This window comes from Narcine bancroftii, chromosome 4 (assembly GCF_036971445.1).
Source record: "Narcine bancroftii isolate sNarBan1 chromosome 4, sNarBan1.hap1, whole genome shotgun sequence".
Lineage (NCBI taxonomy): Eukaryota > Metazoa > Chordata > Chondrichthyes > Torpediniformes > Narcinidae > Narcine > Narcine bancroftii.
This window is the reverse complement of record NC_091472.1, coordinates 272,928,389-272,951,618: the sequence shown is the minus strand read 5'-3', so window position 1 is coordinate 272,951,618 and position 23,230 is coordinate 272,928,389. Positions and strand designations below refer to the sequence as shown.

The following is a 23,230-nucleotide window of genomic DNA, read 5'->3' as shown; positions in this document are numbered from 1 at the left end:
TAAATGGAAGTGTATTCCATTAATTTTAGCTACAAATTTCATAAGAAAGTGAGATCAACATTTTCAGCAAAAATGTCAAAGTTATCAACTTAAGCTTTGTAAAATTACAATAAATATTATAATAGGAAGCCACCTTTTATCAAATATTTGTAAAAACATATGTGTTTGTGGACAAGAGTGTGAGTGGTGAACCACAGCTGACATTATATAATTCTCTGTTTTATAATAAGATTAAAAGATAAATGGTTAATTAATGTTTAATAGTTTCCTTAAAAATGTATTCCTATGAAATTCTCAATTATATAATTGCATACACATAATCATTAAAATGTAAGTTATAATATTATGTTAAGTGTCAACCTTGCTCAGCAATTACATAATCACACAACACTTCAGTGCAACGCTGATGGAGAATGTTGCACTATTTGAGGGAGCAAATTTTAGATGATAAAGTAAGAATTTGGCTGCCCACTCAGAAAGATGATTAAAGTTCAGCAACACCAAGATGAGGAAGGGTACAGAGATTCTTTTGTTATCCTGGTAGATCTGCTAAACAAATCCTTTAATATTTTTGGAACATACATAACTAATGATGTTAACCTGTTTTCTCTAGCCACAGATGCTACCTCATTGTTGCATTTAGTTTTTATTTCAGATTTCTAATATCTGCTGTTTTCTTCCCTCCAAGTTTTTTTTAAAATCACTGTTAATTAGAGGAACTTGCTGCACGTGGATTGACTGCTCTATTGTCTACATTTCAGTAACTTGAAAATACTTCTGGGGCACCTTGATATCATTAAGACTGCCATAAAAATTTACGCTCTTGCCTTATGACTGCGTAAAAATTGACAAATGAATTCAAAGATTGGCTTTGGGGCTACATTCAGCTGGCTTTATTTGTAATTCAGTGCTAAGTACGGTATCTTAATAACAGTCTAAGTGCAGATTTGTAAAGTCCTTTGTCTATTGTTTGAGTTGAATTATATTGGTCAATAAATATAATGCAAACAAAAACATTAAGCTAATATTCGACAGGATAACTTAAAGAGCCTCATCACTGATAGCATGGCAGGTAAATGGCCTATGGTAAACAAAATTGATCTCCACTGGATGCATGCCAAGTGCATTGTGGTTCCAACATCTATTCATGGAACACAACTTTGCTTTCATTTAAAAGCTGTCATATTACACAGTAACAAAAACAAACTGAAATATTTAATCTGTAAAATGAAGCAATGACATGGATATATTACACTAACACTTGCTTTTCACAATGCACCCCATCAGAAATGCACACACAGATCTGTTGTATCGCCACAATCCTACATTTTGCTACTCCGACAAAATACAATGGAAAAGAACAGATATAAAAGGTTATGGTTATTGTTCCTGTAACATTCATTTGCAGTTAACAATGATGCCATTATTTTCTTTAATTGTCACACTATCAGCAACAGTATGGCTTGAACTTTATTTTCAATTACTTCATTCTCCCAGCTACAATTCCCTGAAATCCAATGAAAATAATTAATTAATTGATTCTCATCATTTAAAAAAAAATAAACACAGGTGTGCAGCTCAACTGCAAGTTTTTCCTCATCTAATAATTATTTATTTTTGCCAAATTGAACATATTATAGACAAAGTAGAACAATCTAACCATTAAAGTGGCAGATGCTTTATGCCAAAATACGTTTTTTATCATAGAGTCCTACATCTTAGAAAGAGGCCCTTTGCCCCAACTTGTCCATGCCAACGAAACCAGTGCATTTGCCTCAGCCCATATCCCTCAATACCTTTCCTCTCCAAGAACAAACAAAGAATTGCTGGAGGAACTCAGCCGGTCAGTCAGCATCCATTGTTAGGAATGGTGAATGTTTCAGTCATAAATATTTTATCAAGGCCACCACAGAAGAGGTGAAATTACATAAAATTTGGCCTCATCGGCAACAATGATGATTTGGCTTACAGAGAAGTGGTTGAAAGGCTTGCACATTGGTGTAAGAGCAACAACCTGAGTTTCAACTAGAACAAAATAAAGGAGATGATTGTGGACTTCAGGAGAATAAAGGACAACTCCCCATTACATATCAATGGCTCAGTCACAGAGAGAGAGTGTTTAGCAGAAAGTTCCTTGGTGTCCATTTAAAGGACTACCTATCCTCTCCTCATTAGTCAGGAAGACACAGCAGTGCTGATAAGGCGACCAGCCATCATCCTGACAACGTTCTACAGGAGCACAATAGAGACATTCCTGGTTGGTTGCATCATAATCTGGTATGGTAGCTGCAAAGCATCAGATTGGAGGTCAGTACATGGGATGATTAAAACTGTTGAGAAGATCACTGGGGGTTCCCTTGCCTCTATTCACAATGTTGAGAGGGAGCAGAGTTTAACAAGGGCTCAGAGAATCATTGAAGACCTTTACCATCCAGCCCACAGTATCTTTGAGACACTACCTTCAAGGATGAGGTACAGGAGCATAAAAACTAGGTCTGTCAGCCTGAGAAACAGCTTCTTACCGCAGGTGGTGAGACTGTTGAACAATCCTAGAAACCTGTAAATTATTTTTATATATATTTATTTTGGATAACTTTGAATATGTGTTGTTTGTGTGTCTGTGTGTGTGCACTATGGCGTGGAGATGCACTGTATTGTCGGGTTGTAAGTTCAATCAGATGACCTTAATAAAACTTGACCTTAATAAAAGGGAAAAGAATCTGGGGAAGGGGCTCAGTGGTGACAGTCTATAAGACAGATAGAATGAGAATAGGAGGAATTCCCCAAACCATTTTAATACCCCAAACCATTACTACAGAGATATGTCTGTCCTTAGTCTTACCCATTGTTGGTGGGTGAGGCTTAACATAAACTTGAGGAACAACACATAATTTTATATCTGGACAGTTTTAAAATTAATGGCATGAATAACAACTTCTCCAATTTTAAGTAACCACTACCCACATCTAATTCCACTGTTCCCATCTCTTCTTCACCTACCTTTGAACTTTTTTTCTCTCTAACTTTTCTTCCCCCGCCACCCTCACTGACAGACAAAATGGTTTTACTATCGCTCTCCCTGTCTCTCTATTTCTCACATCTTCTGTCCAATCATCTCTTGGCCCCTTCCCCAGCTTCTTTCCCCTTTATTCTTGTCATTTCACCTGTTCCATATTAGTCTTATTAAAGGGTTCATATCCAAAACATTGGCTGACTATTTCTACTCATGGTGGTGGTCTGACCTGCTGAGTTCCTCCTGCAATTTTTTGTATGTTCAAGATTCAAGCATGAGCAGGTTTTTTAACTCTCGTTGAAGGACAGAAACAGGCTCTTCAGCCCAACAGGTCAATGCCAACCAAGCTATCCACCCAAACTCACCCCATTTGTCTCTGATCAGGCCATATCCCCCTAATATTTTGCCATCCCAAATGTTTTTTGAATGCCACAATTGTTCCTGCTTCTACTATCTCCTATAGCAGCTCATTCTATATACCCACTACCCCTTGTGTGAAAATTACACCCTGCAGGACCATTTTGTATCTTTCCCCTTTGACCTTGAAATAAGCCCTCCAGTTTTAGCTTCCCCTTAACTGTGACATTGCTGACGACTATTTACCCCTCATGATTTTATAAACCTCCATAAGGTTTCCCTTAACCTCCTATACTCCGGGGAGAAAATTCTTAGCCTGCTGTACCTTATAATTCAAACCCACCAGTTCAAGCAATATTCTTATGAATCTGGTTTGCACCCTTCCCAGGTGAATGATATCCTTCCTATAGATGAGTGACCAAAATTGTACAACCAGGTACGGTCTGTCAATATCTTGTACAGATGTAACCAGCCCTGACTGATGAGGGTGATCTTGCCAAGCACCAATGAACTATGCACCTGCATCCCTGAATCTTTATTCCATAACATTCCCTCGGGTACCTCCATTGCAAATCCTGTACTTAACCAATATGGCAAAGTCCAACAACTCACATGCAAAGTTAAATTCCAAATGCCGTTTAGGACCACTTCCCCAGTTTATCTGGATTCTGAATCTTCTGTAGTCTTCAATAATCTTCATCACTGTCCACAATACCATGAATATTGGTGACATCTTCAAGCTGACTAACCATACAAACTACATTGCTATCTTTTTCATAAATAAAAAGTAGATTCAGCAACAATCCCTGTGACACATCATTGGTCACAGGCCTCCAATATGAGTAACAAACCTCCATACCACCCTCCATCAAACCAATTCTGTACCCTAATTGGCCAGCTCATTCTGGATCCTATGCATTCTGACCATCCAGACCTAAAGTCTACCGACCTGTGTTCATCAATCTTAATGGCCACCACTTCAAAAAAAAATCAAGTTTGAGAGTCATAATTGCTCATGGACAAGCCATGCTGACTATATGTAATCAGTCCTTGACTTCCTGTCTTTCAGAATCTCCTCCACTCCACTGACATTAGCTCACCATAATAATCCATGAAAATATACCAGGATCTGTCACATCTTGACAATGCTATATATTGCTATTCAAGGAAAACACACAAACTTTTGGTAAAATCTTTATCTGAAGATGCAAATCTACACAATTACAGTACATTTCTGATTATCCGAAAACCACAACCAAAATTCTCAGTTGTCTGAATGTTTTTCTTGATTAAAAAAGGTATTTTCATAATTTATGCATTTATCTTATTTTGTAAGGCAGAGACACATTGTTTTCTTTTGTTAAGTAAATATTATTTCATACTTGAAAAACCTTCCATTGTGTTTTTTTCTTTCTGTTGTTTAACCGCTGATACAAGTTTTCTGCTGGTGCCACTGGGCTGCTTAAAGCAATTTCTCAGTTATCCGAAAAATCCAGTTAACCGAAAAAAGTCCAGTCTCAAGCATTTTAGATATTGGAAATGCACTATATATTAAATAACCCATCAATTCTCTTATTATGCTGTCATTTATTCACCATTGATTTATTAGGGCCATAAGAATAGAAAATACTAAACATAAAAAGTTAATGCTTATGCAAAATCATTAAAATACATTTTATAACTGTCCTAAGAAACATTGCCCAAAAGTTATCAAATTTCAATATAGTTTCTTTTGCGGTTCTCATAAACTTGCTATGTTAGAAATGGCAGTATGATGTATTAATAATATACCTTTAACACCACATGGTGGTTTGGGATAAGGAGAAAACTCAAAAGAGTAAATATATTGCTGGGATTTATTTCAACACACATTTTGTACAAAGAAATAAAAATATGTACTCCGTGTTACCTTAACCCTGAACAAAGCTTGAGGTGATATCTAAAATGAATAATGTTGCCCCTGATAATAGACCTTGAAACTCTTACTAAAGAGAATGTTCTTTTGTATGTTATCCATGTATGCAAGGCTGCTTTATCAGTTTGAATGTGAAACTTTGACAAGGTCTAATACAATATTAAATTACTTTTGACGGAAAGTTTTACTGATAGATTATGCAAGCTTTTATTCAAATAGGGTGTAATTAGAGTTAGGATTCTTCACTCTTCTATTAATTTAACTGGTATATAATCAAGAGAAAAAGACGTCAAAATTCTAACCACAAAAGGATATTCAGCAGAATCTTCCATCCTCCAAATTATTTTAACTACTCTCCTATCCATATCTCTATTTCTTTTTAAAGTCTGCATATGGTTTCATTTAATCTTTCCCTGTGAAGTCAGTCCCTTGGAGTTGTAAAATAAATGGCTATCAATATACAGGAGAACCTGGAATTTCAGTCCAATTGTGAGGATTCTTTTTATGCAATTTTTCTGATATCAGTATATACAATGTAAAAGCTAATGAAATTCCATGTGCTCTGTGCATTCAACTCAAATCAAATTATATTATGTGACAGATGTAACAAAAGGGAAGCAACCTTGATGCACATGTTCTGGTCTTGTTGAGCTCTTGAACCTTATTGGAGGGGAATTTTTTTTTGTGTTTTGTCAATAATATTACGTGTTAATCTTGAACCTAATCCTTTAATGGCTTTGTTTGAAGTGTTAGATGAAATTAATGAGCTATTTTCTTCATCCGATCGTCAAGTAGTGCTCTTTACAACTCTTATAGCACAAAGAGCTATCCTACTTAGATGGAAAGATCCTGTTCCACCCATTAGTACTCAGTGGTTATGCCATGTCAAGACTTGCCTTAATTTAGAAAACATCAGGTGTTCTGCGTTGTATGCTAACACTAATTTTCAGAAAATTTGTTTTGATCATTGAATATATTTATTTATGTATAAAGTTTTTCCTTCAGTTCGTAATGTTTTATAATACTACCTTTAATTATACGTCAAGACATCCCTGGTTTTTTCAGTAGTGGGTTAGAGTTCTTTTCTTTGTTATTTTTATTTTTGTCATTCTGACAACATTGTATGGGGAAGGGTATATCATTATTGCTATATTCTTCATATTTGGTAACCTTATGTTCTCTATACAATGTGTGCTTGCTCTATAAAACTCAATAAAAAGAGTGAAAGAGACTTTTATGCTAACTATAAAAAAACGCCTCAGAAGGAGACCACACTAGCAAAACTACCCCACAGTAAAATTCATTTCAGATTTATTGTCAAAGTATATACATTACATCACATACAACCCTGAGATTCTTTTTCTGAGGGCATGGCAGAATTGCCATCTACTGGTCGTGCAAAAAAAAGTACATGGTGTATATATCCGGTCAAATGCAGAACTGCAAACAGATAATAAATGTAAACAAACTGACTGTGCAATACAGAGAATTTTTTTTTTAAATCAATAAAGTGCACAAGAAAGAGTCCTTAACTGAGTCCCTGATAGAGTTTGCTGTTGAGAAGTCTGATGGTGGAGGGGTAGCAGCTATTCCTGAACCTAATTGTGAAAGTCTTGGGGCACCTATACCTCTTTGCTGATGACAGCAGCGAGAACAGAGCATGTGCTGGGTGGTGTGGATCTTTGATGATTTCTGCTGCCCTCTGACTGCAGTGTACCCTGTAGATGTTCTCGGTAGTGGGGAGAGTTTTGCCTGTGATGTCCTGGGCTGTGTCCCCATACCAAACCATCAGCACACTTTGATGCAGCCAGTCAGCACACTTTGCATCATATATCTGTAGAAATTTGCTAGGGTTTCTGGTGTCACACCAAACCTTTGTAAACACCTGAGGGAGTAGAGGTGCTGATGTGCTTTCTTCAGGATACCATTAGTGTTCTTCACGATGCCATTAGTGTTAGAGCATTAAAATACAAGCAGGAGTAGGCCATTCATCTTATTATTCCTGCTTTTCTAATAAGTGAAATCATGGCTGACCTGTTACCTCAGCAGAACTCCTTTCACAAAGCCCACACAATTATAAATATATAAATCAGTATGTTTAATGTATTCAGCAAACTTATTTTTTTTATTTCTAGAGAAAACTAGGCTATAGTAGACAATTAATAATGATCACATTATAGAATAGGAAGAAGATTTATAGTCCCTATATTCTCTTATTATTTTCTGTTTAACATCAGAATCCGAGGTTTTGAGCAAGATATGGTGCCTGATAAGTATGGTTTATTTTCTGTATTACAATTTATATGTGTTATGTATGTACTATGAATTGAATTGAATTATGTTATCAGTTAGAAATCATGTAAAAAGTTATTTTTCTATTAAAATCAAGAAAATATTTTTAAAAGAAATAATAGATTCAGAAAGCAAGCCACTACATGCAAAACAAATTATCTCTCTGTACCTTGGTATACATGACAGTAAACCTGAACCCTATACCCCTTTAGGGTTGGGACTTCCAAAGATTCACTACTCTCTGGGTGAAGAAATGTCTTCTCATTTCTGTTTCTGACCCTGGTTTTAGTATTTCCTGCATGAGGAAACATTATCCCCACATTGAACTTGTAAAGAATACTGTGAACTTTACCTGTCAGTAACTTTTCAAGGAACCTCCAAAGTACAAGGGGAACATTTAGAGGCCAAGAAAGTAATGAGCATTGTTTGAAAGAATTTCATTTTTGTTTCAAATAACATCTGAGCAATTCACCAGTCTATCTCAATCTAACCATTAATTTGTTCTATATAAGCTTTTAAAAGTAATTTTTTGCTTTTGTTAAAAAAATCAAGCATTCACATTCTATGATCATTATTTTTAAATTGAAATGCTTATTATTTTATAGACAGACTATTTTTAAAAGAACTATTTAAATTTACCAAGTTGCCAATCTGACCAAAGGAATAAATTAAATTGCTTAAACAAAGTTTTAATGTATAACCATTGTGTTGATTCATGGGATTGCAATATAAAGCCTGAAGGATGTTGATAAATATGGACTGATGATGGTTAAAGAAGTTGAGATGATTGACCTAATTTTTTTATTGCCCCAAGATACAGTATCCAGGCAGTCAACTATACATAGTACAACAGGGTACTGCAACAATGAAAACAAAAGATGTGGAGGATAGTATTACAAAACAATGATATTAAAGAGAAAAGAACTGTTAAACACTCCAAGGTACCATCTTTCACTAATGAGAAGTCCATTCAAGAGTCTGATAACAGTAGGAAATAAACGGTCTTTAAATCTGTGTAATTTTGAAAATCAGGTATTTTTTGCCTAATGGGATAGGGGTACAAGAAGGTGTGACCAGGTGGAATGTGTCTTTTAATATATTGGCCACTTACTGAGGCAGAGGGAGGTGAAGACGGATGAGTAGTTGGTTTGTGTGATGGTACAAGCTACATTCACAGCTCTCTGAAGTTTAGGGAAGGAATTATGTAGGAATAACAAATGTGTTTATGTGTGATTTTATTTAACAAATACAGCAAGGTAAAAAGCCCTTCTGGCCCATGATCTCTGTGCCACCCAATTTACCTACCAACCCAATAGGATTGGCACCCAGCGAAAACCCATGCAAGACACAGAGAAAATATATAAATTCCTTAGAGTCAGTGCCGAAGTCAAACTCAGGTCACTGGCTCTGTAATAGCTTTGAGCGAACCGCCACATGACCTATGCCATCACTATTGGACACTTATTAAAGATTAGAGCCTCATGTAAAGTCTTTCTTGGAGCATAACTTTGCGTAAGAATACACAATGGCTCTGCAGTCTTAAATTGTGGGACTAATGTATCAGATTCTAAATGCAGAGAAGGAAGAAATGTACAGTCCATTGGCAAGACATAGCCACGACTTCCAGAGGATACAGTGAAAAAAAAGTAAATACAAAACCAAAAAACAATTATCACAGATGAACAAATGATACAGACAGAAATCAAGTTACCTGAGGTTGTAGAATTCCATAATGTTATGAGCCCAGTGGATCCCAAAACCCAGCAGCAATAGATATTCTCCAAAACAAATGGTTACTTAAACAAAAGTTGCTTTTCATTATCTTTAAACACGAAGACAGGATCAAACTTTAATTTATTACAATTAACTTAACCCCCTTCTAATTCTAAGCACACGTATATATAATGTGTGTACAAATTCAGAAAATATTTTTGATTCACAGTCCAATCACACTTCTCACCTCTCCAAATTCACCTGTATCAGGCAAATCTTATACTGTACACAGAATTCAACATTTATGAATTTCACCAGGCTTTGGTGCTTGAAAGCTAAATGGTTACTGCTCAGGAAGGTTTTTGTCAGTTTTCCGAGAGAGATTTGTTGCTCGTTGGACATGCACAACTGATCCCTTTCAATCAGCCACTTCAGTGTCTTGCTGAAGAAATTTCCCCAATCAGCGTTTTTCAGATGATGACTTTTTTTCTTTCAGGTCATCACAGAGTTCCTTTTTGTTTCCTTTATTTCAAGTGAAACATTATGGAGCCAGTCCTTTCCTTTTGAATGGACCACAAGGGCTTTGATCAGGCTGAACTAAGAACTCACAACCTGGCTTCAAAATGGGGTTTTTCCACGAGCTGGCCAGCTTGTCCTGTTCCAGTCCCAACTGCTGCTGCTGAACTGTTGGACTGAATTCTCTCTCTCTCACTCAGAGAAAAAAAACATGACCCTCTTAGAACAGCCAACTGCATTCAGACAGACTGCGTCTCTGGACCTAATATTCCGAGTTCGTTCATCTGTTGCTTTCCAAAACAATAATTAAGTACTCCACAGCATGTCCAATTAACACCTACTTTTGAAATCCTTATAGACACTCTTCAAAGTTTTTGTGAAGGCACTCCGAGCCTGAACTGTCTGGCTTGAACAAAGCTCTGGCATTTTAAATGAGATCTGTTTTGAAGTGTTTGTACACTACAAAAACCTGCCATAATTTATCTCCTTTACATCTATACACAATACAAAATATAAAGTCCAGAAAGTTGCAATGTGCTCAGATCGAATTTGAGATGCTGTTTAACTGGTGCTGGAATAGTGTTGCCCGAACTGCTGTGCTGACCAGGCCGCAACATATTTTGCACAACAGACCAATAAGACAAGGCATGTTCTGCAACAAACAACCTAGACTGCTTGATGTGACAATCAGACTGCCAAGGAATAGGTGACCAAAAAATGATTGGCTGAGAGAGGGGAATGGGATAGTTCTGCTGTGAATATCCATGCATTTCCCATTAGGAACAGAAGCATTTCATAAGTAGGCATTTCATCTAGTGAAAGAAATCAGAAGTACCCATGCAACTTGCCACACAGAAGGATAAGCTGCAGCAGTTTACAAATGGTGTCTCATTTCCACCTTCCCAAGCATAATTAGCAATGGGTTCTGATTATATGCCAAAAGGTTTTTTTCCTAAAATGGTGATTAAAAAAGAAAGTTAAAAAAGAAAGTCTGCTTACACTGTAATTATAGTACAATACACAAATGTGCTGGAGAAACTCAGCAGGTTATGAAGCATCTCAGGGAAGCAAATGGTATCCAACATTTCGGGACTGAGCCCTTCGTCAGAGTCTGATCAAAAAGCAGGCGGGCACCTGAATAAAAAGGTGGGGAAATATCAATATCAAGTTCAAATACCTTTTTTTGTGAGATCAGGATCTACTTTTCAGTTTACCAGCACACCAAAACTAAAATCTAGAAATATTGGAATAAAATCTGGCATTTCCAAGGAGGCTCTCAGCACAACACTGAATCTTTTCCTCTCTCCACTTGATAATCTCTTTCCATGACAGAACACAGAACAGTATGTCTGTTTCAGAAGTCAGGCATGCAAACACCAGGGCCTGCTCAATAAACACAATTGAGCACAATTGGGGCCTTTGTGCACAGGGTTTTAGCCTGGGAAACCAACATTAGATCTCATCTGGTCATGGAATTTCGAATATTTCCAGCCTTCCTTGTATCTGTCTAATGACTGCTGAGACCAATATTTCGGGACTGAGCCCTTCATCAGAGTTTAATCAAAAAGCAGGCAGGCAGGTCTAAGAAACAAGAGGGCAGGGTCCACTCAATGAACCATAAATTTTGGGCAAGGTATAAGGTCTTTATTTGAGGAAAATACCACTTTCCTCAACTGATCAAAGGAGGTACATTGATGATGGCAATGATTTTCATTATTAATGTCTGCCTTCAGCAAAAAGTGGTCTTGAAATATGAGAAATTGTTAACATATTTTCTAGAATCCCATCTTGATCCTTTATTGTCAGTTGGCAGTATGGTACAGAGGGGCAGTTTGGTAGAGGACCACTGAATTGCAGATGCAATGCACAATGTACTGGAGAAACTCAGCAGGTCATGCAGCATCCACAGGAAGTAAAAAGGAAACAGATGTTTTGAGCCCGAGCCCTTCGGCAGAAATGTTTTGCATTTCAGATTGCAGATGATGGGCAAAGATGGCTTGGAGCTTGGCTTCCAATCATGCCCCTGCAAGCACTGTCTGCACACTGCATACCACTACATGAATTTAGATGAGCTTCCTTCAGGCATGAAGTTGCAACAGATCAATGACACATTTGTTCTGAAGATGGGCTTCATTCTCATGATAAGTTTGTTGAAGTTGTTTGAAAGAATGAAAAGGAATGGTTACCATGGGTTTTCAGTGAGATAAGAGATAATTGTCAAGGTGCGGAGTTCCTGGAGTGGAACCTCGAACATTCCACAAAGGAAAGGAACAACTCCACATGTAGCAGAAGGCAAAGTTCCAGCAGGAAACCCATGACCTAATAAAAAGATGGTGGCTGGAATGAGAATGGGAGGCTCAGTCAGACCCTGACAGCCATGACATGCACAGATTCTTCAACAATGTCCAAGTCACATATGGACCAAACATTCAAGTTTCCACCTCACTGCAGACTCGAGGACATACAGACAATCAATGCCCACTGGAAAATGCCCACTTAGCCATTAATATGAGCATCCTTGACTCCATCCCTATTGGGTACAACCTTGCCATAATTCTTGATCAACAAAACGTTAAAATGTAATATCCCAAATAAAAAAAAAATAACAGGGCTTCAGTAACGCACAGTATTCCCACTAAAATTTGATGCTGAAGAACTTTAGTCAAAAATCCACAATCACATTAGCTGCACTTGTGAAGAGAAGGATATACCAAGAACCTAATGGTGTTATCAGAATTACCTTTAAGAAAGGAGATTCAAGAAAGGAAAATGAAATCAGACTGTTGTAACCATAGAGGGCTCCTGTTGTCTGCTACAGGCAAAGTATTCATCAGTCTCCTTCTCAATTTATTTTCCCTTGGTGGCCCAAAATTACTCTAAGTCTTCTAGAAGTACAATGGATGTTATTTTCATCATTCAACAACTCCCCCCAAAAATTGCAGGGAACAACACCAAGCCTTTTTTTTTAACCTTTATAACGCCTGTGACTCCACCAATTAGGAACATTCTCCTCAACACAGTGCCCACAAAATTTATCTTCACCTTCCGTTTGCTTCATGATGGCCTGCAAGCTACAATCCTAACAATGGATCAGTAACATTCAGCTATATTGTATCCTGTTAGGCACAATAACTTTTTAATCATATTCACCAATCAATAATTAACTTTACAATGTGAATGAAAAGAGACAACTTTCTAATCTGAATACAAACATTAATTTCAATCAAAACATTATCAAGAAATTAAAACAATTTTAAACAGAAATCCTATAAAGTAACAACATAACCAGACACAATGCAGACATACACAACGTATAAATATGCATTTATAAATACAGACACACCTTATGTTGGCTCACTATAATTATTTATACCTGTGCATTATTTATAAATACTAAGCATGGAAAGAATTGTTCTCCATGTAGAAATATTCAGACAGACATTAAAAAAAGCTGCTTTAATTGAATTTCAGAATACCAAGTCATGGAAAAGTGAAGACAGCTAATGTTCAGCGTCACCATTTTAATTGCAGTTTTGTTCTAAACAATATATAAATTTATACTTGTATCAATGGTACCTATATGTTAATGCTCCAGTAACGTATTAATGCAAGCTACAACTTACAAATGAAACAGCTGCCAAAACAATACACTTTAGGGGCTTCAGTTACTGCAGCACAACCTAAATATCTGCTTCCTTCATACAGCAGATGTCCTGCACATTGAACATGTGTTCATCTAAATCCCTAAAACAAGAGCAGAAGAAACAGAAGCAAGCTCATCTCCTTTTGTGCCATTTCCCTGTACTATCCCCAATATCTTGATTTCTTCAATGTGCAGAAATCCAATGAACTCTCTTTTGATAGAGCTCAAATGAATGAGTCGCCACAGCTCTCCAGGACAGAGAATTTCAAAGAATTATCACCATCTGAGAGAAGCACGTTTTCCTCAGCTTAGTGTAAAAAAGCCAACCCTGAATTCTGTAACATTCTGCACACTTTGGCTCAGCAAAATATCCTTTAAGCGTGCTGAACCCTGTGAAATACTTCAATGAGGTCTCCTCTTATTCACCTGAACTCCAAAAATTATGGGCCTAATCCATTCAATCTCCCCTTATTCAGTCAGCCTGCCATTCCTGGATCTTGGACACTTAACTCACTTCCCTCTCTGGCAGGAGTATCCTTTCTTCAGACAAGGAGACAAACGCTGTATAAAATAATTGTGAGAATACATTTTACATGGGTAGTGCAAAAATCACGAGCACCCTTATGATGCAATACATTTAAAATGTCCATTAAACAATATTCCTTCATGGTTGACTTTTTGTAAAAATTCTGAATGCTTTCCCAAATTTTATGATGCAATGTAAAAAAATATTGAAATGTATATCACCCCTGCTAAATGTACACCCTTGGAAAGCATGTGATTTTTTAAAAACCTCCAATTAATTGTGAACAGGCACTGTACTGTGCAAAGAGTAAAGGCAGGATATACAAATTCAATACACTCATACCACTAGTGTCATAAATATCACAATCTAGCTTTGGGTGGTCCATGCAAAAGATTATTTTTTTAGTATGGCTTCCCTATCAGTGAGGGAGCTATAAACAACACATGCTTTAAGAGATGTCACTGACACTGGATCGTCCTTTAGTGATAGACTAATTTATCATACATCAAGAAATCCATTTGATATTGAAAATATTTTGTTCTTTGGTTTTGAATTGAAGTCTGTGCAGATATATTTCCAGAATTGCTGTTACCTGATAATTAATAATCTCCCATACAGCTTCAATATAAAGAACCAAGAAGGTTTAATTATAACACCTGCTATTTGTGTATGCTTACATGCTTGCACAATGAGTGGAAAGACAGAATCTTTTGCTTGTCATCTGGACTGACTGTTAGGATTTATCCTTGTTGGGCATTGTTTGCAGTTTATAGATCAGTTCTCTCATTGTAGCAGAAGTTCTTATTAAGCAACATCTACATTTGTAAATCACCATGTTTGTGCTCCAGATACAAATGCTAATTTGAATATCTATCCCTACACACAAGATAATGTGGCAAAGGAGTTGAATTTGAATTGTAAGGCTTCTTAATTACCCATTTCAAAATCCAAAAATTAAACTTTTCAACAGCGTCCTGTACGCATTGAAAGTGGAAGCAACCAACCTCTTCAGTCCTCACAAAATAGTAAAAGTGCTTAAGAAAAAAACTTGACCACTTAACCAATGAATGGACTTTCAGATTAGGATAATTTATTTTAAACATTTAACCTTTACATTGCCAGTAAATAGGTCCAGTAAGCTTTTCGTCCTGATTCCCATTATTCACCTGAAATTTAAATACAGATACAAATTTGTGTCAGAAACCAGTTTTTCAAGCAAGTGAGGTCCAAAGCATCGTTTGAAGTTGACATGCTGAATTAATGAAATTCCTGCCTGCTCAAAAGACTGGACTAGAAAATCAAATGTTGGTCAAACGAGGAAGAAATTTGATAGAACTGGTTAACCTTGGACTTTGTACTCTGGCTTGTGACCTAGATGAAATAGAGCAAAATGCAACGTTGACCCTATTAATTTCCTTCTCAGCTACCTTATGAGAATACATGAGAAAGTAACACTGCTGCCACTGGTGCGGACCTGTGAGGAGAGGAAATATAGCATTCCCGTGGGGTCCAACCACCCAGTCAACTGTCAGCTCTGCACAGGCTTTGAACGGCCCATTAAAGGAGTCGACAGTAGTTTTATTTACAAACTTGCAATCATCCAAGATGGCGGCGCCTATGATCAGCAGCAACTATGAAGGGTTGCAGACTCCAGGGGAGTGGAGGACTGACACAGGGCACCAGAAAATGAGGAGACACAGAGGAGATGACTCACAGGATGATAACTATGGCAGCAGACCAGAGAGGAGGCTCCACGGCTGAACGACCAACACATGCAGCGGGCTGCTGACGACACAAGACAAGGAACCCACAGAAGCTGTGGGCTGTTGGAGACTGCTGCCAGGAGATTTGCACCAGGCTGGGGACTGCTGGAGATTGGCTCAAAACTGGCTGAAGGGGTGGTGGGTATTAGGGTCAGGATGCAGGAGGGTGCTGAAGGCGCTTCAGAGTTCCTGGCCGTATCGGAAGCTTGGATCTGGAGCTCGGGTTGCCAATGGTTATGTCTGGACTCGGAGGCTGCAGAAGCACTGGAAGCGAATCTATGGACACTCAGTGACTCTGAGGGAATTCTCTTTTGCTTCTCTTTCTCTGACTGTAAGAGGCGCTTCAAGCGATTTCTGCTAATGCCAAATCTGTCTGCCTTACAGCAGGCAAAAGCAATTTCATGTAATATGACACTGTTTTATTACAATGTCAATAAATTGAATGTTGAATCATGTATGTCATCCCATATGCACTAACCCCTGTCATTTTAAAGCAAACCCGACCATTCTAGGATTTTTCTCCTCCAAAAAGAACCATTCAGTGTCCTTCCTTGTAGAATTCCACTTCCTCCTTTTTCTCTCCCACTTGGCTCCATCTGAGCATCACTCCTCCCACACTTCATCAGGGTGCAACTATCACCTTTCAGTCCCCCTCTCACCCATTTATACTAGTGATCTTCCCTCCACACTCTCAATCGTGATGCCAGTCCTCACCCAAAACAGCGACCTGACTTTGCTCCAGGTTCCAGCACTCTCCTGTGCTTCCAGCCTTCATTTTACATTGTGCTTACAACCCAGCACTGGAGATAAGCAAATTTAAATAAAGCCTTAATAAAAACAATTTACTGTTGTTAACTTTTACAATGCCATTGGTTTACAATTATAATACTGGCTCCAAAGATACATGAAAAATCATTCAAAGTAATGGCATAAATATAATGTCATAACTTCATGTCCTGATTCATATGTAATGTTCATTCCATCATTCCCCACACACTAGTCAAATTTGAAAAGTACTACATATTATACTCTGGGGTTCAATCTATATGGAATATATAACAATTTTCTGGCAATGATTTAAGAGAAGTATATTGACTTTTGGGATTAAATAATCACATTTTTATTTAAAGTAAAATAAAAATAAATTCACATGTTCTTCCTTTTTATTCTCCTGGTTGTTAAACACCATTCAGATCAATGTGGACTCCCATCATAAATCGCCAAATTATCAATCTGGATTTAAATTTCACTGTTACTGAGCAGTGGTTGTATTTTGTAAAAGAGAATTCTACAATTTTACCCTTTGCTAGTCTATCATTTAATGGGGTGGGGGATATCTTCACCTCCCCTTTATTTATTATCTGACGGTACCAGTACAACCTGATGAAGCATTCTCCGATCCATGGTGCAAAACACAAGCAGATAAACGATACACATACACAGTACCTGTATCCATAGTTGTCTGGCCGTGGTCTAATTAGGGATTAACACAGCCAACACATCTTCTTTGGCTTGGCTTCGCGGACGAAGATTTATGGAGGGGGTAAAAAGTCCACGTCAGCTGCAGGCTCGTTTGTGGCTGACCAGTCCGATGCGGGACAGGCAGACACGATTGCAGCGGTTGCAAGGGAAAATTGGTTGGTTGGGGTTGGGTGTTGGGTTTTTCCTCCTTTGCCTTTTGTCAGTGAGGTGGGCTCTGCGGTCTTCTTCAAAGGAGGCTGCTGCCCGCCAAACTGTGAGGCGCCAAGATGCACGGTTTGAGGCGTTATCAGCCCACTGGCGGTGGTCAATGTGGCAGGCACCAAGAGATTTCTTTAGGCAGTCCTTGTACCTTTTCTTTGGTGCACCTCTGTCACGGTGGCCAGTGGAGAGCTCGCCATATAACACGATCTTGGGAAGGCGATGGTCCTCCATTCTGGAGACGTGACCACATATATACATACATACATACACACACACACATATGTATATACATATACACACACACACATATATATTATTAATAAACAGTAGAGGCTTAGAGAGATGTTTCAGCAGTTCAATAGCCATTCAGTAGGACTCACTGCCTGTGGGAAGAAGCTGTTCCTCAACCTGGTAGTTCTGCCTCTAATACTTCTGTATTTCTTTGTCGATAGGAGTAGCTGGAGAATGCTGCGTGCAAGGAAGTAGGGATGATTCTGGAGAATACTACTATTGTCTCTTCATAAATTATTTTCTTGAACTAGGACACCATTCTGGTAAATTTATGGAGTACTCCCTCCAAGGCCGAGATATCCTTTGCAAATTGTAGGGTCCAAACTATCCATAGTTGCCTGGCCGTGGTCTAATTAGGGATTAACGCAGTCAACACATAACCTTGGTACATTCCTCAAGAAACTTGACTGCTACAAAAGAGCTTTGCTTTTTCCCATTTTAAGTAAATAAGTACTGTATTTCAGAAGTAATTTCCCCCATGTTGAATGCCGAAAATTATCAAGAAAAAAAACTTGAATCTGGTGTGAGTTTTCCATTATGCAGTTATATGTTTTTGCCCTCCTCTGCCGATTTTCTTTCCTGTAGGTACTGGGTGGTTATTGATTTACAAATCCAGCAGCTCTCAAATATTAATTTACTTAAATCATCAGGCCTTAAACAATGAAAGTTGGCAGAGTTCATGGGAACCCTACGTGCACAATTCAAGTTCCATCACAAGACACCGGGATTTCCAGGCAATTTTTCCCTTTTAATCCAACATAGGGAATAACAGTTGCCAAGAAATACAATTTCACATTTGATTACTATTTTGCCTTACATTTTTCTGGTATGTATGGTTTGATACTACAGGAGGCAGTTTCTTTATCTACTATTCCTCTCGCTGAATCTGTGCCAATAACTACATTCATTCTATCACACAAGAGTTGTTGCTAATTATACACATAGCACTCAATGTGAAAAAGCCCACCCAATGAGTATGGACACCAGAAGCTACTGTCATCTCTAATCAAAAATACACAAAGATTATAACATTAGCTGTAATTTGGTCATCATTTTTTTTTTGGTTTGCTTTTTTAAATTTTAATGTTTGTGGACGCCAATAAGATAGATCTGCGTTAGTAGGGTCTTGATAATTAACCAGCAAGATGCTCAGAGCCTTTTAAGCCTTATACAGGGATATTCACAAAAATTAAGTCAAGTCGTAAATACTTCCTGAAAACAGCAGTTCTGCATGACACCCAAATTAACTTGGCCCAAATCCTATCCTATTTGATTTATGATACTCAATGTATTACCTGACCTAAATGATGACTTAATTTTCATTTCAAACACATGAGCCTTATATTTCTAACATGATAACTTTTTTTAATTCCAGCAATTCTTCAGGCAAATATTCATTTCCAATTCAATTGTTTCAATGTCAAATCTCTTTTATGCAGATATTAAAGGCAAGAAAGCTAAATGAACTGATTTTTAAAAAACACTCTCATGTTGGAAAGAAAACTCTCATTTTGACCGATGTCACCTCATAGAGGGAATGTTTCTGCAGGTGTAGATGAATGTCATTAGATAATAGAAAATATGCAAATGTGCTGCAATCTCAGTTTTGATATGCACAATCAAATGAATTCCATTACTGTACAGTAATGACTTAAGCAGCTTATAATTACTAAAACAAACTGGGCTAATAATACTTTACTGTTCACAGTGAGATAAATGAGCACTTCTGTACTGTTATCACAAATGCAGTTTAAATAGCATGCCATGCTCATGCATGGAATAAGAAAGCGAGCTGAAAGTGAGCCTACATTATAATCTTTAATGTATTGATGGTGACAAATGATAGACCATCAGAATGAGCATTTAATGTTTTTGTACCTATGAAGGAAAAATTGAATATTAATGTGGTCAATCATAATGTCATTTGTGAAACACAATATACTCACTTCACATTTTGGTGAAGTTGGTGTATATTTTTGCAATGGGGGATTACCTTCTTGTGCATCAACAATTTACTCCAGGTTTTGCATGAGCTATCAATCAGTGTCAGGGTAGCGGCAGATCCAAAGTTCTTATTTGATTATAACATTGTTGTGCTTTGATTAAAAATAAAAATGAATGTTTTCTTGAAGAAAAACAGATTTAAAAGGTAGCAGAAGACTGCTATTTATTTTAAACAAAACATCTTGCAACTTAGCTCCTTGCTGCCTTGATTGCACACCCAAGAACATCACCAATGAAAGTAACTATTGGCTTAAACTTCAGCCCTAACAGTAGAAGCTATTGGGAAAAAAGCTCACGTTAATAGTGACCTGTATCAAGTGGAAAATGTGGAGTTTTTCCAACATAACCCACATTTGGAGAGGAGTCAATTACCAAAACTATCAATCTATTTTCATGAATTTGACGCAATTAGAAATGTTCTCTTATGCCTACATCAGCTCCAACAAGCTTATCTGCAATATTAAGTTTCAAATGAGATCCTCTAGAGATTTTTAAAAATCTGTAACACATTTTATACATAATTCTGAACATTTACTTGTACCTTCCTAATAAGCTATATTTTTGTGCAATATAACCCTACGTGAAACAATTGAAAAGAAATGGGACCATAGACAGTTACAGTCATCTACGAATGTCCTTATGTATTTAACAAACATACATTGAATGAGAGTTTAGGTTTGGCCACTCACATGTAACTGTTCAAAATCTATGACAATTTACCACACTCATCTAAGCACTTTCATAACCTTAAGATATCAGCTTGCTCCATTGACTGACCTTGTAACATCAGGAAACTTGATTGGAAAATAGAGTACTTGGCACTTGGGTCGGATGAACTTCTCAAGTTCCTTGGGCCGATGGTCGGGAATTAGCTTCATGAAAGAGCCAATGGCCATAAGAAAGGATTCCATATTAAATACAGAATTGAACACCACCACATCAGCCACCAAGCTGAAAAGTGAAAATATAAACTATTTTTTAAAAAAATTTAGAAAAATGTTTTACAGCTATCAAATTTGTTAAATAAAATACCATCTTGAAACACTGCTAAAATCTCTAGGTGTTTTTTTCATTTGCATGCAAGTCGCTTGCATTTAAATCGCTCTGTGGTTTCTACAGCTACACATAAAGGTCTTTAACCTCTAAACACACAACTGCTTTGAAGTTATAAGGATTTCCCAGATGCTTTGTTCAGACCTTCTGCAATAAGCAATCCAGTTGTGGTTTGAAGGTATTTTCAATGCAATTTGGCAGTGATCACATGGACACTGAACTTGAACAAAGAGTTCTGCTCTCAGTTCACTTGTATTTTACTGAGGCCAGTTGTGCTCTTGGAGATTCTGCCTACAGGGACAACAGATTCAAAATGTACTGATATACAGACATCTTGCTATCTGTGAAATTGTACTGTTCACATTATGAATGTTGCATGATTATGAACACCTCCTCATTCATTTGATTATCTGCATGTTATGATACAGAAACATCTGTGTCAGCTGTTATTTCTCTAGATTTAGAAACTCAAAGTATAATTAAAATTTTGTTTCCACTGTCAATTCCGTTAATTTTAGTTTACTCAGTATATTTAATATAAACTCAATGCCACTCAGTGTGTTAACAACCAAGAACAATTGCAGGTGGAGTCAAATAGTAATCCAACACAGTTTATACTAAACTGATGCCAATTATTTATATATTTAAAACAACCTTTGAGTTTTTTTGCAGCTATTGATTAAAAGAACATGCAGATAACAAAATGAATGAGGAGCTGTTCATAATCATGCAAAATTCGTAATGAACAGTACAATTTCACAGATAGCAAGATGTCTGTATATCAGTATATTGTGTATCTGTTGTCTATGTCGAGAATTCATCACTTAAAGAGAACATTGGAAGGTATACTGATAAAAGTCTTCAAGATTCTAAAATGACTTGAAGAGTATATCTCAAATTTTGAGATAGTAACGTTAAAAACACCATAATTGCTCTGTGAAACGGAGTTCACCTACTGAATTCCTGTGATATGTGATTTAACAGAGATATCCCAAAGTTGCTATCAGTGATTCTTTGTACCTCCAATTTGTAGCCTGACACCAAATGAAATCACTCAAACAAGAATCCTATTATGAAGAAAGTTAAAACAATAGGAGTAAAACACAAAATATTGTGTTTGAAATAAAACCTTGATGAAGGGTTCAAGCCCAAAATGTTGGTTATGTATTTTTATCTTTGCTACATAAAGTAGTTTGACCTGCTGAGTTTCTCCAGCATTGTGTTTTTAAAACAATAGGCATTTCTTCAATAACATCCTAGTGAAATAACTGATAATTATTGCTGAGCATGCCATAAACAATAAACCTAATAAGAACTTGAAACTAATTTTGCTACCCAAAATATGTGAGAATGTGGAACTTGCTACACCGTGTTGTTTACGAGCAAATATGTATTTAAGAGATGCTGAATAAACACTGAGAGAGAGAGAGAGAGATAGAGAGAGAGAGAGAGAGAGAGAGATACTTTGATGGAGATGGATGAGAAAAGAATTGGAAACTTAAAAAAAAAACATGAGTAGACTGTATTGTCTTTTTCAGTGTTGTAAATATTACACAATTTCATGTAATGAATTATATAATTCATCTCAACAAAGCAGGATTTATATTCTTCCAATATATTTCCCTATCATAAAAATATTGCAAAAACGTTTAATTCGATACAAAACAGAAATATCTTAATTAATGCATTTCACTTTATCTTCTGCAGGTTTTAATGCAAAACCTACCACCAATCACTGTCAATTCTCACTCATGAAGATAATCATTGAGTTGTACAGTAGAGAACAGACTCTTTGGCCTAATTTATCCATGCCAATCAAGTTGGCATTTTGGGCTTGTCCTACTTGCCTTCTTTCAGTCCATATCCTTCTAAGTTCTCCTATCCATAAATCTGTCCAAATCTCTCTTGAACTTTGTTATTGTGCCCTCTTCTACAGTTTCCTCTGACAGCTCAATCCAGATATGGAAAAAGTTGTATCATTCCCCTCTTAAATTTTTCCATTCTCATGTTAAACCTATGACTTTGTGACTGTGAGCATTCACTTTATCCATGTCCCTCATGATCTTATAAACCTCTTTAAGATCACCCCTTAGCCTCCTTCACTCTAGGAAATAAAGATCCATCTTATCAAATCTCTTCCTGTAACCCAACCCCACCAGTCCTGGCAACATCCTGGTGAATATCCTTTGCACCTCTTCCAATTTATTGATGTTGTTCCTATAGCTGGGTGACCAGAAATGAACGCAGTACTCCAAGTGTGGTCTCACTAGCACATTGTACAGCTGAGTTATGAGGTCCTAGCATTTGTATTCTATTCCCCACCCATTCAAGACCAGCATGCCAAACACGTTCATTGCTGCCTTGTAAATTTGATTTGCCATTTTCAAAGAACTATGCACCTTTATCTTTGGGTCCCTCTGTTCTACAACACTCTCCAGGGACTTCCTGTTCACCATGCAAG

The 23,230-nt window shown here is 37.1% G+C and overlaps 1 protein-coding gene and 1 long non-coding RNA gene across 15 annotated transcripts in view; one reads left to right on the top strand and one right to left on the bottom strand.

The window, feature by feature from the left end:
- gtdc1 (glycosyltransferase-like domain containing 1) overlaps window positions 1-23,230 on the bottom strand; it is a 406,530-nt gene that overhangs the window by 200,616 nt on the left and 182,684 nt on the right. For 12 of the 14 annotated variants that reach the window (XR_011356672.1, XM_069935022.1, XM_069935015.1 and 9 more), the window contains one exon: window positions 20,494-20,667. The exons of the other annotated variants lie outside the window; for them this stretch is intronic. Coding sequence is in view for 11 of the 12 variants with exons in the window: in XM_069935022.1 (XP_069791123.1) it covers window positions 20,494-20,667 (174 nt within the window). In the remaining variant the exon portion in view is untranslated. The remainder of the gene's footprint in view (window positions 1-20,493; window positions 20,668-23,230) is intronic. 14 annotated transcript variants of the gene reach the window in all.
- LOC138761976 (uncharacterized) lies at window positions 2,315-8,605 on the top strand. The gene is made up of 2 exons (XR_011356675.1): window positions 2,315-2,472; window positions 8,392-8,605. It is a non-coding gene; the product is annotated as an uncharacterized lncRNA (long non-coding RNA).